The sequence below is a fragment of the Salvia splendens genome, chromosome 20 (genome assembly GCF_004379255.2).
Source record: "Salvia splendens isolate huo1 chromosome 20, SspV2, whole genome shotgun sequence".
Classification (NCBI taxonomy): Eukaryota; Viridiplantae; Streptophyta; class Magnoliopsida; order Lamiales; family Lamiaceae; genus Salvia; species Salvia splendens.
In genome coordinates, this window is record NC_056051.1 from 23,950,073 (window position 1) to 23,966,344 (window position 16,272).

General features: G+C 35.2%; 4 protein-coding genes across 5 annotated transcripts; 1 reads left to right on the forward strand and 3 right to left on the reverse strand.

Moving 5' to 3' along the window:
• Positions 1-1,756: 1,756 nt before the first annotated feature.
• Positions 1,757-4,710, reverse strand: LOC121782828. 2 transcript variants are annotated; one of them, XM_042180795.1, is made up of 5 exons: positions 4,576-4,710; positions 3,728-3,884; positions 2,507-3,458; positions 2,245-2,348; positions 1,757-2,155 (listed from the first exon to the last, which is right to left on the reverse strand). In XM_042180795.1, the coding sequence occupies exons 2-5, from the start codon at positions 3,859-3,861 to the stop codon at positions 2,047-2,049; spliced, it is 1,299 nt and encodes a 432-aa protein (XP_042036729.1). In that variant the 5' UTR covers positions 3,862-3,884; positions 4,576-4,710; the 3' UTR covers positions 1,757-2,046. The 2 variants fall into 2 exon arrangements, with proteins under 2 accessions (XP_042036729.1, XP_042036728.1); XM_042180794.1 differs by having other exon boundaries at positions 1,757-2,158.
• Positions 4,711-5,218: 508 nt separating this feature from the next.
• On the forward strand, positions 5,219-6,410 carry LOC121780664. Its single transcript, XM_042178282.1, has 2 exons — positions 5,219-5,606; positions 5,883-6,410. Exons 1-2 carry the CDS (start codon positions 5,420-5,422, stop codon positions 6,398-6,400), a joined length of 705 nt encoding a protein of 234 aa, XP_042034216.1. The 5' UTR covers positions 5,219-5,419; the 3' UTR covers positions 6,401-6,410.
• A 53-nt stretch (positions 6,411-6,463) lies between these two features.
• LOC121780663 (phosphoglucan phosphatase DSP4, amyloplastic-like) lies at positions 6,464-9,966 on the reverse strand. The gene is made up of 14 exons (XM_042178281.1): positions 9,744-9,966; positions 9,532-9,601; positions 9,360-9,410; positions 9,103-9,202; positions 8,822-8,898; positions 8,659-8,735; positions 8,440-8,520; positions 8,080-8,212; positions 7,900-7,959; positions 7,706-7,762; positions 7,401-7,496; positions 7,182-7,241; positions 6,952-7,059; positions 6,464-6,747 (listed from the first exon to the last, which is right to left on the reverse strand). Exons 1-14 carry the CDS (start codon positions 9,767-9,769, stop codon positions 6,607-6,609), a joined length of 1,137 nt encoding a protein of 378 aa, XP_042034215.1. The 5' UTR covers positions 9,770-9,966; the 3' UTR covers positions 6,464-6,606.
• Positions 9,967-10,367: 401 nt separating this feature from the next.
• LOC121783078 (SEC12-like protein 1) lies at positions 10,368-13,837 on the reverse strand. Its single transcript, XM_042181130.1, has 10 exons — positions 13,571-13,837; positions 13,263-13,360; positions 12,834-12,966; positions 12,642-12,733; positions 11,989-12,088; positions 11,840-11,912; positions 11,618-11,738; positions 11,058-11,177; positions 10,777-10,847; positions 10,368-10,681 (listed from the first exon to the last, which is right to left on the reverse strand). Exons 1-10 carry the CDS (start codon positions 13,730-13,732, stop codon positions 10,488-10,490), a joined length of 1,164 nt encoding a protein of 387 aa, XP_042037064.1. The 5' UTR covers positions 13,733-13,837; the 3' UTR covers positions 10,368-10,487.
• Positions 13,838-16,272: the final 2,435 nt, after the last annotated feature.

The following is a 16,272-nucleotide window of genomic DNA, read 5'->3' on the forward strand; positions in this document are numbered from 1 at the left end:
ATTAGTCCCAAATAATTAAATTTCCAAATTTAATTAGCGTAAAAGAATGCCATAACTCCTTAAGTAAGACTTGTAATTGAGAGATGCATCTCCTAAATAAGAAAATCATAAAACTTGGTATGAGTATAAACCATACATTTATCTATTTTTTTTATCAAAAATTTTAATATAAACAAGATTCATAATTTACTAACTTATTCTATTTTTATTACAAAGCTAAATAATTTTTTTAAAGTTAGACCTTTTAAAATTTGACCCGATAAAAAATTAGATATTTATTGACAGACAAATAGAATAATGAATTGATAATTTTGATTCATGGTCTTGAATTATGCATACTAGCACTTTATATTATATTATTTTTTAAGGGATATTAGTCCATTGTAAGTTGGCATTTTCTCAGACCCCATTCTACTAAAGATATTTTATCAAACAAAAGGTTAGACAAATGAAATCAACATTGAATTCGAAAATCTTCTCCAAATTCTTCAAGATATTTGATGAAATCAGCTATGGGAATTTGTAGAGATATACGTACCAAAATGTCAACCAAAAACGTGACCAATTTTTCATTTGCCTTGATGTGCAAGAATCAAAATTGAATCTTGCTGCATGCACAATTATTTTTAACTTCACTAACTGCATCTGCATTAGTTGCCTTACACCACCATCATCCATGGTTGCCTTACTGAGATTGAGCGAGTGGGAATCGAAGAAGATTGTACAGAGATTGAGCGAGAGAGATGAATGAAAAGTGAATTACGGACTTTTTTTTAACATTGTAGCATTAATATATACTTTCCACTTTCCAATGTCTAATAAATTCTTTAATTAGGTACATTTCTAATACTCTCTCCGTCTCATCATAAGTGATACATTTCTTTTGGGCAAGATATTTAAGAAAATGATATATAGTAAGTTAAAGTGGAGATAATAAAGTATATGAGAGGAAAAAGTAAAAGATATAAAGAGAAAATAAATTAAGGAGAACCTAAAGTAAGAGAGAAGGAAAGTAAGAAAGTATGCTTAAATCTTAATTAATAGTACATCCTAATCCCAACAGTCTAACAAGTTTCGTGATGACGTTAGTGTCAACAATTTATTGCTCAAGATTGTATATTTATTGCTCCGGGTTTGAATCCTAGTGGCAACAATTTTTATATTTCCTTTCCTTGTTTTATTAGTTATCCTTTAGCTTATAATAAATTCCATATTTTTTCCTTATTTTAACTATCATTCAGCTTATAAATCCCATTTTTTTCCTTTCCTTATGTTATTTATCCTTCACCTATAATTTATAAAAAATAAAAATGAAATATGATTATAAAATTAAAAACATCTTCTCATCTTGTAGCATAAATAAACACTACGCCTTGCATTCGGGAAGAAATGTTTTTATTTTGTAATTCTGTTTGATTTTTCATTTTTTTTATTATCCTGAAAATTACACATCATATAAGGAATACTATAATTTTCACATAGACTAGGGACATGTATTTCCAACTACCCTTACGACATTCAATAGCTCAAATTTATTTTTTTGGGGGGATAATTTTTCCAAAATTGAAATGATATTAAAGTATAAAAAAGATACAAAGAAAAAGTGATTCTAAATATTATTTGTAGATAATGAAACTGACCTTATTAGATAGAAAAAAATTACAATATCCTATTAATATGGGACAAACCCGATTGAATAATTAATTTCCAATTTAACCTAGCATCATTGGTTCATAAAAATACTACTACTACTACATATCAAACATAAAAATCAATATGATTCACCAAAAATATAGCATATACAAGACCAAACTAATTACACATAGAAACACACACCAAGTCTTGTATATTGAATAACAAACAAACAAACATCTTCTATTTTAACATGGCAGAAAATATTCCCAGTAAAAAGACAGACCATCTTCTTCAATCCAAACCATATCACTAGCAACAAACAACTCTACTCATGAACCATCAAAACCACTCCGAAGACGGAAGACATCTAAAAGGCGGTACTGCTCAAAGGAGGGCACGAAAAAATGACAACTACTCGGTCCAAAACTTCACAAGCGAAGAGATAATCGATTTTACTAAAGCCAGGAGTGGATTACTTTCAGGTTGAGGAGATTTCTTCGCTGCGCCATCCCAAGTTTTACTGCTAATAAAACACGAAACAGGGCGATGTCAGGAAGCTGAAAGCATTAAGAGACTTGCACATTTTGAACTAAAAGATGACGACTTTACATATTGATTCGGTCCAGTGTGGGATTGTTTCCCTTTGCATCTGTTGATTTTCCTACAACTGCGGTGGAGTTTTCAGACATCAACGTTTTAGTAGAACTGCTGGCCTGCAGGAGAAAAGGTCGTTGAAATGACATCAGAGGCGTAGTTCCAAGCTTGGTCTAACTTCCCATTTATATTGAGTGTCACGAACATGACCTCACTTAATAATTCACCATGTCCTTATGTATACATACATGAGCTTTTTTGAACAATATAAACATACCTTGGCACCGTCAGGCAAGGAATCCTCAGATTCAAGCTCCCCAATGGGTTTAGTTGCTGATGTATGTATGGCGTTTTCCATTGAGGAGCCTTGAAGATTTAGCACTACTCTTGCATCCCTGTTTTCACCATTCAGTTCCACTGTTGAATGTGGAAGCTTATTGTCACCTTTCTCACTGACAAAACTCGAAGGGCTCTGCGTAAATGTCTTATTTTCTTCACTTTCCCCTTGTCGTTCACCAGATTCTCCTGCCATTTTCTCAGTTGTTGCCGGTACAGGCCTCAAAGGAAATGTTTCCACCACTATACCAGAGTTAGTCAGAGATTTAAAAGATGGTGACGATTCTACATTTTGAGCTTCGAGTTTCTCTTGATTCGGCATCTTGATTGCTGTAGACTCAGTATGAATTATTTCCCCGAATTCTTTCTCCCTATTAACTGTTTCATCATTCTTAATGTGATATTGCTCGTTACTTTGCATTCGACTCCCTGACCGCTCGTCAATATCTATGGGATGATCAGCCACCACAAATCCATTCACATTGTTTTCCTCAAACTTGTGAGTTTTCGTTTGAGGTAAGTTCGAAACCTCTTCCACACTTTCATCACAGTAATCATTAGGTACATGATGGCTTTCACTTGTCCGATCAGAACCTCCATCTTTGTCAGCCAACTCATAAGATTCTCTGGAAGTGGAAACATTTTCTGTTACCACATCACCTCTATCTGATACTGACAAGTCGACATTCGGTTCCATTGATACAGATCCAAATGGCGCTGTTCTAAGACTCCAGAACAGGCCATTTTCTTCAGGACACTCTTTAGGAGGAGCTAAGACTCGATTTTCTTGAATGATCTCTCGAACAATCTCCCTGACTGTATAGAACGAACCACCAACTTCTTTGTGTGTAAGGTTGAGGGATGGGAAATTTCCATCATTCGAAATCTGATATCTGAAAACCAATCCAAGTTTAATATACAAACACAATATCAACATTCGACATGGAATGTTAAACAAGTGCACATTTAGTAGTCTATACTCCTAAATCTGAACTTGCATCTCTCATACAATATTTCACATCTTAAATTGTTCCAATCAAATATTGGGGGCTGATTAGTCATTCCAAAGAGTTTTTCAATCGCCCTAAAAATGTCTAAAACATTAAACAACACATAAAAATGGAGGGGGTATAAAGGATGGAGAGAGTATTATGATATTTACTTCTTTATGAAAGATTCAGCTATGGATTTCCTCTCCTCTTTTGACCGTCTAATTCGAGTCTTCTTCCCACCCGAGTCACTGCTGGAGGCAAGAACAAACGCTTGCCCGGCCAAGCCAACATTGCCAGCTTGCATGACTTAGATATAGACAGCAAAATCTGAAGAAAGTAAAGCGGAAGTCTCATTATCTTCACACACAGACACAATGTATACGAACACAATATCATTCCACAGGTGGTGCCTTCCAATATACAATGCAATAAGCCAAGATGAGAAGGTCTACACCGTATAAGTACTTGTGTTTCAATCTTCCAAGTCTAGCAAATATCTCTCGATAAGGAAAAGGGAAACAATCGGGTTGCTAAGTTTTCGTAAACTGAACTAAAAGAACAGACAAACACATAATTCCAATGTTGTTCCAAAACACTTCAAATTCCATATTACAAAAATCGAAGCACTTTCACAGAGACTGCAAACAACAAAAATATACTAAAGCTCAAATCTTGGAAATGGAAATTACAGGAATCCATAAAACTAACCACACCCAAAGAGTCATACACACAATGTCAAGAATCTCTACAAATAGCAAAATAAGAAACAGAGGAATAAGCTAGCAGGAAATAAACAATAACCAATATAGTTCCTAAAGGCAATACAGAAATGAAGCTCAATCCAATTCTGAAACTAACATAACAAGAATGTCAAAGTTTGCATCTTTTCTACATAACACGAAAGTGGAAAAGCTAGAAACCATTATTCAGCCAAAGAAATCAAACCCATCAAGAAAGTCCCTCAAACAAACAGCACAAGAGCGAAGAAAGTTAAAATTTGTAAAATAAGAAAGTTTACCTGGTGAGTGTAGATTGCTGGGTTTTGGAAAATTGGGAGACAGAGTGGCTGAGTGAGTAAAGTGAGAGTGTCGAATATAATAAACCCTACTACTGTTCCACAGAAAATTGTCTAAATTCTGCCCAATGATTGTCCTAGCTTTGTGAGCGGATTATATTTTTTCTTTGTAAATTGTTTTGTTTAGAATATCGAAATCGACATTTTCTAAAAATAGTTTATTTTTAATATCAGTGTATTAAATAAAACAAAATAAATTAGCAACATTTTTTGGAATAGAGGGAGAGAGAATTGTTCACATTTTAATAATTCATCTTTATCCGATTAATTTTTATTTTTTGTGTTTCTTGGAATCCTGACAGCATGAGATAAAGTTTTAATGACTTTTGTTTCTTGAAAATCTCAATTGATAATATTTTTCAGTGTTTTTTTATTTTCTCAATTAAGTATAATACATCCGAATTACATGTGCATCATGTAAAGTAGCACAATGATGGAGTTCTTGATTTTATTATTTGAGAAAATTTAGTTAGAACTTAGATGGTGAATATACTAGTACAAATCTTGAAATCAATCAACTATAAATTGACTACACGAAAAGAAGAAGAATTGTTTTTACTAGTATTTATCTATCTAGTTTTGTTTGCATTGCTGTGTGGGACTTCATTCCTGACCATTCATATAAAACATCACCAGCCACAAAACAAAAAATTATGAATGAAAAGGGAAACACCAATCGGAAATCCTATGAAAATGGATATGGGAAGAACACAAATGAGAGTGAAGATTTAGTTTTCTAGTATTTTTGTTGGTATGTTTGACTCTTTATTTCAAAAAAGAAGAGAAGATGAAGTGTTTGTGTGTGTCAAATTCACTATTATTATTATCCTATAGTTATGGTAGGAAGAAGAAGGCATTTCCACAGAGCTTATTCAATTGGGATTTTGGTAGAAGCAAAAAAGAGGAGCCAAACTACTATGAAGATGTTGACCTCCCATTTTCACCTTCTCTTGTTTCCAAAACATTCTTGAAAGGTACAAACTTGCTACACTCAATGCTCATTTAGTTCTTATTATGATCATAATAGATTACATATTTACATTTACATTGCTGAGATTATCGTATGGGTCGAAAATCGAAGAGGTTAGTGTTTACATACTTAGTTATGTTACTTTTAGTGATAAGATAGATTGATTATTTGAATGATAAGGTTGTACCAGCTAAATTCATTAAAGTTAACAATAAATTAGCTTTGATTAATTTATGATATTATCAATTTACAGAAAATAAATAGTAGCAGTATTTTTTAGGCAGGGAACTGAAATGTTGCTACAAGGCAAAAACGGATGGATTCAGCGCCACAGAATTCCATGACAAATGCGACTTTAAAGGGCCATGCGTCATCATTGGCTACACAACTAGCGACTTCAAATTTGGCGCTTTTAACCCTGAGGGCTACCGGAGCACTGACGACTACTACGACTCCTTCGACGCATTCCTCTTCTACTGGCCCGACGACGGGGCCGACCCCGTCGTCCTGCCGAAGGTTGGGGGCAGCGGCGCGGCCCTCTTCGACTACGCCCGTGGCGGCCCCCAGTTTGGGGCCGATGGGCTGCTGATAGGGCCGCCGCTGGCCCCAGTGATGGGCGGGTTCGCAGGGCCCGATACGAACTCGGGCGTCGGTGATCTGAGGCAGGCGAGGTCAAGGCTGGGGCTGTCGTATGCTAAGAGGGCTGATGGGAAGGAGTCTTTGTTTGGAGATGAGAGTAGAGTCACTCTTGATCAAGTCTTGGTGTTTTGTAACCCTCAAATTGCTAGCTTGTATTAGCATCTATTGAATGACAGTTTATATGTTAAAGAGCCAAAAAAAAGGAAATTATGTCACAATATGTAAGATTTACATAGTCATTTTTATTGATATGAAAATAGTCTAGAATTACAAGACTTATTATTAATAATACATATACATCCCTTCAAAGCTTTACACTATATTTATGTGTTATACTATAAAGAAAGAAACTCATGCAGAAATAATCAGTCCTCGTGGACCTCATCTGCAAAGCTCTCAAGAAACTGTCTAATTTTAGCGCGCTCTTCGCTAGAAAGGTCAGGCTCGTCGCTGGTTAATCTACTACGAATCTCATGCGCATTGCTATCGGGAGTATCGTCAAACACCTGCATCACACAAAAGAAAGGAAGTGAGCTGTCTCAAAATCTACTACACTGCTTAGGTGCAAAAGTAGGAAGTAAATACGAAGGCAGCACGTTCCCAATCAAATGGCATTTTTAACGGAGAAGAGTAGTCGAGTTGTTATAGTGACCAGTAGATGTTATAGAGATTTTTGGAATATGATCAAGAAATGGTGCGAGTAGACATACCTCGATGTAGTTGTTGACATGACCGTCTTGGTTGGGGCTAGTGATGAGTTCGTGCTCATTGCACATCCATTCACCATCGACAATGTACTTGTATTCATAGCGTCCTTCCTGTTAGGTGAGGATCACAAAATGCTCGTGTCAAACTTCTTTCTCGAATTTTTGATCGATTTTGAAGAAATACAATTCTGCCATTCATTTCACTATTACTGATAGAAGGATAATGTACTCACAGGTAGGTCTCTGTGTAGGATCCATAGACCATCTTCTTCGCTATACGACAAGGGCATTCTCTGCCAATAATTTACAGAGTCGATGGCTTTCAAAAAACTCGAATTTGAAGTGATGTTAAGTTATTCAGTAATGCAAGGTGCACATTTAGCATATTCCAACAGCCAAATCTTGAATAACTGACGAGAGTTACCACAACTGGGGTTTTATTCGAAAATTACCTGACCCCAACCGATGTCGAGCCCAGAGATTTCCACTGTCGAACAACCAGTACCATGCCACTTCAACTTTACAGGTTTCCTTGTGGTGCCTGTCAGCTTTGAACGAAAAGTGATAGATAAACACAACCGTGAAACACGTAATAAACCAAGATGCAAGGCAGTTTTAGAATTTTCTTTTACCGAACCTTCAAAGCTCTCCTACCAGGATAGGGACTCTCGAGATATGATGAGAAGTTCGAGCTAGTTCGTTTTTTAAAATAAGGACTTAAATACCATTACTAGACAAGGAAGAAAATGAGACTCACGATATCAGCAGTTGCACTTTTAATAGCTTCTAACTTCGGGAAGCACGAACGCTTGCTCTGCAGACAAACAAAAGAGACGAGTGGTTTTCAGAAAGACAAACTAACTGCACGACCGCTTACACCACTGGATCATACACAAAATAATCTCAATCAAATAAAAGACGTAATAACAAACAGCGATAAGTAATGACTACCAAAAGTAATTCGTGTGCTCCTTTGAGTGTGTAGCCCTGAATCCAATACATGTAAGCCACCTATAGATTCAGCGGGAACTATGTTACAATCATACAACAAAATAATAGCAGAACGCATATTTAGAGTTTGAAATTTCACAAAGTCGGTCAAAATCAACAAACAGTATAAAGCTCACATACAGCAGTTGCAGGTGCTCTTCCGAGCCCAGCAGTACAGTGTATATAGGCCACGCCTCCATTCCGAGTGACAGCCTTGTGCAATTTACTTACGACTGCTGGAAGCCGGAATCGCAGATCAAATGCATCAAAATCCCTGATCCCAGACAAGCATTACAAGTTAATAGTACAAGCACATGCGATTAGCCTAAAACTATGCTTTAAAGGTTCATTTAGCAAGCTATAGGCTTACATATTAAACGAAACAGAAACATTTTCCTTCAACTTTTCCACTATAACCAACTTAACTTATACACCAGATAATTATAAGAATAAGGTTTTGCAAAAAATATCACTTTTGTAGAGTACCATATTGTCACCCACCTAATTTTAGCACGCACGTGTTGGATGTCATCGAAGCTGTTGGCATATTCGCGGATGGCAGTTATATCGACCCCAAAGTACCTGAATAACTCTATTTAAGGGCTGAAACAAGATACATCGCCAGGAGCCTACCAAGGATATAGCAGAACAGACCCCAAAATAAAAGACAGACTTAAAGAATATGAACTGAATCAACTTTTTACGACCATAGTTGGATACTCAAGATCCGAGTTTTCCTGCAAGCAGAATATAGTTTTCACTCCAATGGCACGGAGCTTGTCAACATCAGCCGGGGTCTGCCAAGGGTTCAAAGTAAAGTTAGACTACAGAAAGAACATACAACCCTTCCAACAAAAGTTCTCAAATGCTCGCTACGAGTTACCTGTAGGCATGAGCCTACAATGAGGTCCGGGCGAATGAAGTTGTAGTTCATTCCAAGTTCGTGCCGATAGGTTAACACTGTATTCCAAGGCAATTACACTAGCCAGATTAGCCAAATTACGATAAAAGATGCTAAGAACCGATAGAAAATGTAACACAAATCAAAAGTAAAAAGCCACAAAACTAAGTTCACATAACCAAGAAAAAATTAACTGTCCCACTGCCAATATAGACTAGTCGAACATCATGATACAACGAAAATATACAGAATGTTGAACATACCAGCACCCATAGCTGCAGTCATGTCATGACTGTATGTTTCAGATTTGTCATTGATTTTCGACGTCTCATCTGCTGTACTTGGAACAGAACCAGATGCTGCCTATAACATATCAAAACAAAAAAAAGGACACCAAAGCAAAGATTTCACACATCAAAAGGGCAAATTCATATCAAAGCAAGCATAATAGATACATAATCAAGTAATACGAATCAAGAACTACATCTAATCAAGTGAAGAACAACACTTTAATTCTGACCTCCGCAAAGACAATGGATCTTCGTGTTAAACCAGTTCCTTTTACCATAGCCTGCATCAAAACGGTTGAAGATAATGACAAAAGGAACAAAAGCATTGTAAAACATCGCACACATCAGCATCAGCCATACCATCAAAATGGAGAAATATAATAAACATTCTCCTAAACTTACCAACGAAGTAGCAACGCAGGAAGGCTTCCCAGAGTAGCCACTCAAGCTCTGCAGAGGCAAAGCCGAGTTTCTGCGAAACAGTGACATTCAGAAACCAATCAACAAATAGGTTGTGTGCAATCCACATAAACGATATCAAGATTGTATTTTTAACGAAAACCCATCATGAAAGTCTCTGTAACTAATGAAAAAAATCATGATTGAAGGAGAACCTCGGAAGATGCTGGAGGTAATTCATCTGGGCAGGATAGAAATTCAAGACCACTGAATAAAATGGGCTCGAAAAGCTTCAGCTCTTGCGACGGTGGTCAGTGGTGAGATATTTTAGTAATGATTTGGGTTTTTTTTATGTATAGAGATTGGCGTATAGCTCACTCGATCCACAAAGATATCAATCTTTTGGTAGATTCGACATGATGCTATGTGTGAAAAATGTTAATCTACCTTTTTAGTTACTCCTATTTTTTGTTTAATTTTATATTGCTTTTCCCCCCTTTTTGTAGGGTATGTTTCAGCTTCATTTTACCTTATTTTTGGATGTCGTAATAAATCTGTTTGCTTCATTTTTCAATTAAATATATTTTCGCGTTTTTGAATATTTTGTGATGATATTATAAAGTGAAAATTTTAATATAGCATGTAGTTAAGATATTTTGTGATGATATTATAAAGTGAAAATCTGTTCGTTTTGTTGTTTCTTGATGTTGAGAAAGTAGCAATTTTATATTTTAGAGTAGTACTAATGTACTATATGTATCTTTTGTTTACTTCAAAAATATGACATTTTTTTAGGCATGGATATTAAAGAATAAATATTTAGCTAGAAATCGAAAGAATAAGGTAGAGAAAAAAATTATAACCCTTGCGCAAAGAACAAAGTAGACAACTTAGTTAATCTGAATAGTAACATGAACACTCCGATAACAACAAATTACGTAATTATTGAGTTAATCTCATTAGAATTCAACATAATCAAGGTCCAAATTTTCGCCAAATGGGTCACTCCCCACGACAGATTCAATGACTGGTCGTGCAGCTTGATCTTGCGCGACTGGAAAGTTCCAGAAGGAATCGGAGTTCTCGAAGATTATGTAAAATGCAATGAGTGATGCCAGAAACAGCCCCAACAGTAGCATGTAGATTTGCCAATCTGCGAGCAGAAGCAAAACAACATTAAGACGGTCAATAATCTGAGATCGGTTCAGTAGACAGAAAAAGAAGACGGGGAGAATCAGATATAGGGACCTTTCCAATCAGCAGGAACAGCGAGCTTTGTCGCCATAACTCCCCATTCCTTAGAAGTGGTAAGTATTACCCTGCGACGCCAAAAGCAGCCGAATTACGAACTGGAATGAGTGGATCAGATATGTTTGATAGGTTTAGAGAAGATATGTATTGTCACGATTTATGTCTTAATTGAGAATGCCACAGGTATAGACAATACAAGAGATGGATAGAAATTCTGGTTTTTTTAGTAATAATAATCCCTGAAACTTGTGAAATTCACTTTTTTTTATAAAGCTTACCTTTCACTAGGACAAAACTCCAATGATGTGATTTCGGAACCCAGGTGTTGCCTCTTACTCCAATGGTGGACCTCCATATTTTTCACTTCGACAACACATATATCTCCATCCTTGCTCCCACTAAGTTAAAAAGAGAGAGTGAGTTTTTATAAAAAGTAGAATTAATTAATCACATACTACAAATTAATATAGCAGAAAAGACCTCCACTCATTGCACGTTCAACGGTGAAAAACTAAAAGCTTTGTTCAAATCTCACTAAATTTATAACCATGAGAAATCCACTATGAAACAGGTACCAAATTGAGCAAGTTCCAGGAAAGTTTTAAAAAAATCAGAAAAGTGTATGGATTGCCACATTAAGGCTGTGTGCACTGAACTGCCCCCACAAATCATGAAGTGTATATTTCTAACACAAACCAAACTCTGGTTTTGAATACTTCTGTTCATCCTTCTGGCAAGTATATTAACACAGTCAAGCATTTGCTTCCAATGTAAATAATGCCAAAAAATTATAGTACTACTATAAAATAGGAGATATAGAAAGTGGTTAAGAACTTACAGAGAAAGATATTTCCCATCCAAACTAATAGACATTATCGTAGCTGGTTTTCTAAGTAACCTTTTGTGCCCAACTTTTTTCCAAGTGCTTATATCATAAACAACAGTAAGTGGCTTATTTCCTGCACAAAGAAAATTGCTCATCAAGAAATATTTTACAGGCCTTCAGCTAAATAAAATCATATAAATGATTGCTTTCTCTATGGACGAAAGATATGGATACCTCTTTGAACAGAGCAAAATAAAAATGGTTTTGTCCCATCTTTAGAAAACCTGCAGAGTTCAATCTTCTCATCCTGCAACATGAGCCAAATCAGAACCTCAACTGCGTGAGTATTTGATGCCTAGAACTTATGGATAAACAAAACATACAGAATTCCGTGTCAAAGTTGTAACTGGAGTTCCATCACTTGTGTTCCATATTATCGCTGAACCATCAGCTGAGGTTGTAGCTAAAAACTCTGAGTCTAAGCTGTGAAAGAGCAATACGAAGACCCAACATTAAATTAGCCATCAAACATTTTGAATTGCTTGAAATACATCCATATAACCAAAGAAGAATAAGAACAGTATCAAAAGGAAGGGTTATAATCGAGACAGTTAAAACGCATAGTAAGTTAGAACATAATTGCAGCGTCAACAGTCACTTCCAATTTCAAGTAATAGCATCTTTGTTAATTTTTTTATGAGCCTCAGTAGATTACTCCTTGTCATGAAAGGTTACGCATTTTAAGATAGCTGTCTGCTAAAAAGGTAACTTAAAATACACAACCTTCCCATCATAAAGATGGACCCAACAACCGAAAAAAATACAGAGTAAATAAAGGTAAATCACCATGTATGCATGAGAGTCCGAATACATTTGCTATAAGAACGGAATAAAACAAAAGGCAAGTTCAATACTTGCACATTGAGATTCTAATCTGTGTTTTGCACATGATCATGTCCCTAGAGTACAAAATAAGCTAACAATTCTAGAAGATTATTTAAAAGATAATTTAAAATCAACTCAATAGTCATTATACCTAAAATCCATGTCTTGAAATGATTTATGAGCTCTTGGTTCTTCCACAATGGCTCGCATTTTTGGCCACTCGAATAGCCTAAGGCATCCATCCTTCAATTTGAAAGTAAAGAAGGAAATTCAAGATAAATATTCCTCAACATAATAAGGGCTTGAATTCATAGACATAGTATCCTGATAGAAATAAGCTTACAACTCCACCAGTGGAAAATCTAGTTCCATCAACACTAAAAGCCAAACATTTCTGTGGGCCAATCCCCTGCAGTAAAAGCTGTTCTTTTGAAGTAAGTTTTATTTTGTCTTCCTTGACATCCAACTCGAACAATCTGTAGATGGTGTGAAGTAGTCAGTCAATATGTCAAAAATGAGACACAAAGTTGCGGTAGAATCGTAGAAGTATCATCTAGTCAGGCTTTCCATGCATCGAAACAGGGTACTTTATAAGCTCTTCAATTGCCATAGAAGGATTAACACCAAATACTGAGATTTTCTATCAATTACATAACTCAATAAGTAGATTCAAGTTTTTCATATTCCTTTTTATCAATTACATAACTCAGTAATTACCGAAATTTTCTATCAATTATATATATCCCTTGTTCAACAAAATGCAATTTCTTACTTGCAATCACCAGCGCTAGTGGAACAAACTAATTCATCTCCACTAGGATGCACCGCAATAATCACCGGATCATCGCCTTCCCCAAATTCGTACTTAGCCTACCAAAAAACGCCAACAATACTCGTATTAACACAGCAGCAATTTACAGATGCTAATAATTCAGCTCATGAACGATTAATCCGCTTCGAAAAAATGCATTAACCGATCACTCGCTACAATCAGCCTTCGAGATCATTATTTGCATTATATTCCTAATAAATGATGAAATAAATTTTGGAAGACAGTCGTAAATATAAAGTAAATTAAACCTTGGGAGAGGAGGAGAGAGAAGTAGTGATAGGATTCCATGAGAAAATCTCGAGTGAGGACGGCTTCGATTTCCCCACTACCACCAAATGCGCGTTCTCCGGCCGCCGAATCCAGGCGGCGCACGTCACTGTCCCCTTCCCCGGAGCATCTACACCCTCCATTTTCTTCGAGGACGCGAATTGGGGTTTGGTCGTTGGGGTTTTTGAGGCAATTTTAGGTAAATCGAGATTTTATTTGTTGAAATCAGTTGCAATTGGAAATTGTTAACTCTCTCCCTTCTCTCCATATATCTATATATACGTAAAATGTAATTCATATATGGTTGACTCACTAATAAGAAAAAAAATACACGAATTCATAAAGTCAAATAAAAATGCCATAAAGTGTTAAATAAAATTAATTAATATAAATTAAAACACTAAAAATAAATTATACTATTGTATTAACAATGAAGACACTCAATTTCAATAATACTTGAGTCGATATGACGCAATAAAACATATAAATATTCATCTGAAACTTCGAAATTTATTGATTATTTATGGGAATTATATACAACTATAGAGTTTTGAATTTTGCGACTATTTTATATGCGCATTGTGGAGTATCTTTTCGTAATGGCGAGTGTTTAAATGAATTTTTTTATATATTTTTTCAGACTGCCAAGTGCTGGTATTGAAAATGAATTAGATACAACTATTCACCCAAGAATTGAATTCATCATTAGATATAATTGTTCCTTGGATGACAATATTTTGGAAGTAAATGCAAAAGAGTAATGGTTATTCAATAGATCGCAAACATGTCTCTCAATTATGCCTCAAATCCTACTCATTTGAAGAGTTGACCATTAATTAAACACAATAAAAATCGAGGGCTGATTAATTAGTGGTGCAACTTTAAAGTCAATGCTACGCGGATGTAATGACTAAATCCAATGACGATAAGAATATGCTCATTTTTATTCCAATTCCATCGATAAACAAGAATATATTGAAATGCACGTCCCTTTAAAATAATGCTTCAGAAAATATAATTAAATATATTACCTCTTGTAGTTGCAGGCACAATTAATTGGATTTTGCGGAGTTCTTTGTTACTATGAGAAATTATGGATTGACATTTTGTCTTGTTCATTCAAAAATGTTCCATTTTATTATTTTAGATAAATAATTGGACATAATTATTTACACACAGAGATAAATAAGTTTCTAATAAAACATACAGTAGTAGGGTGAGATATTTTTTACAATTGTAGTAATAGAATATGACATTGTCAAACAAAGTGCTAAAATGATGGTGCCCAAATTAATAATTTACCAATACTGTTGAATTTGTAGTTGGGGTCTTGGGGCCTAATTTATTATGTGAGTATAAACAACTTGTGGTACAACTTGTATTTTTTGGTATTAGTTGAATATTTTGAATTTATAATACATAATAACTGAGTGTACGAAAATATGAATAAATGAGGCCATGGATTATTATTTCTGGACTTTAAAACAAATTACGACTTTACGAATAAGATATTAAAAAAAACTCTTATAGTAAAAGTATCTCTTTATTTAGATGATTCCTAAGCAAATAAAATAAAGACAAAATTGCTAGTTAAATGACAAACTAGTCGTTGCAAAATCGAATCAATCTTAGAACTGTTGCTATTAAAATCTATCATTTGTTTGTCGCAAATTTGAACTGTAAAGTTTTCGATCATTGTATTAGCTAAAGGGGCATATAATCGCACCACGTCAATTGATGATCGAAATATTTACAAGAATCTAATTTGCTTCAAATTGTATAAGTAACAATGTTGAAAGTATGAATTGTAACTAGCAACTTTTTGTACAATAAGATAGTTAATTCTATCTTCTGCATAATACTCGTATATGCGTAGTTTTCTATCTTTTGTATAATACTCTAGGGGGTGTTTGATTGGCAAGATTAAATCTCATGATTAAATATGTATCATGATTGGTTCATAAGATTGAACCCTTCAACTTAATCTTAGATGAATAGTCGCATGATAATTAGTTATAGCCTCCTCCCTCCAACTAAAATAATCTCACAACTTAATCCTAGATGGACTCGTTCGCTTATGCATATACGAATTTGATGGTTACAAAACTAGTGCAAAATTGGAATAGTGTGCCCACCAAGAAGAATTAAATTCACAAGATTGTGGGCATATTTTGGTGAAGCTTGCACCTCCATTTTTCCAGGAATAGACCAAAACACACCTCCACATTCCGGGGGCAAAGATGTAAAAGACACTCCCAATTCTCGGTCCATAAATAAACACATTTTTGAAAACCACGTATCACAAAAAATTTCACTATGGCCAAATGTGGGATGAATAGTGCGGGTCTCACTTGATATCCTAGATTTCGAAGTTATAAAACCAGTGAACAATTGTAATTGCCAAGATTTGAGTCTAAAAATGGCTATATCTTGGAAGGTGAACGGGTCCAAAAATAAACGACCATATATATAATAAACTATTTTTCTTTAAATTAATATATGGAGGTCGAGTTGCATTTTCTTACAAGAAGATGGCATCCCTATAGTTCTAACATCGCCCCTACATTGGGCACATACGGCCATGGGTTATCCCTGGTCGGTCATTCAATAACAAATTTATCGTCTCACTTTGTGCCTCGTCAAAAACACTACCCCTGACTGCATGTTCACACCCAAATTTGTC

Coding starts and splice junctions, on each gene's coding strand:
- LOC121780663 (XM_042178281.1), bottom strand. CDS start 9,769: ATGAATTACCTCCAGCATCTTCCGAG. Junction 8,899..9,102: donor GACTGCAGCTATGGGTGCTG/GTATGTTCAACA, acceptor CTTGGAATACAG/TGTTAACCTATCGGCACGAA. Junction 8,736..8,821: donor TTGTAGGCTCATGCCTACAG/GTAACTCGTAGC, acceptor AACCCTTGGCAG/ACCCCGGCTGATGTTGACAA.
- LOC121783078 (XM_042181130.1), bottom strand. CDS start 13,732: ATGGAGGGTGTAGATGCTCCGGGGAAGGGGACAGTGACGTGCGCCGCC. Junction 12,967..13,262: donor ACTAGCGCTGGTGATTGCAA/GTAAGAAATTGC, acceptor CACCATCTACAG/ATTGTTCGAGTTGGATGTCA. Junction 12,089..12,641: donor TTTCAAGACATGGATTTTAG/GTATAATGACTA, acceptor GCTCTTTCACAG/CTTAGACTCAGAGTTTTTAG.
- LOC121780664 (XM_042178282.1), top strand. CDS start 5,420: ATGAAGTGTTTGTGTGTGTCAAATTCACTATTATTATTATCCTATAGT. Junction 5,607..5,882: donor TTCCAAAACATTCTTGAAAG/GTACAAACTTGC, acceptor AGTATTTTTTAG/GCAGGGAACTGAAATGTTGC.
- LOC121782828 (XM_042180794.1), bottom strand. CDS start 3,861: ATGCAAGCTGGCAATGTTGGCTTGGCCGGGCAAGCGTTTGTTCTTGCC. Junction 2,349..2,506: donor CCTTGCCTGACGGTGCCAAG/GTATGTTTATAT, acceptor TTTCTCCTGCAG/GCCAGCAGTTCTACTAAAAC. Junction 2,159..2,244: donor ACACTGGACCGAATCAATAT/GTAAAGTCGTCA, acceptor GTGTTTTATTAG/CAGTAAAACTTGGGATGGCG.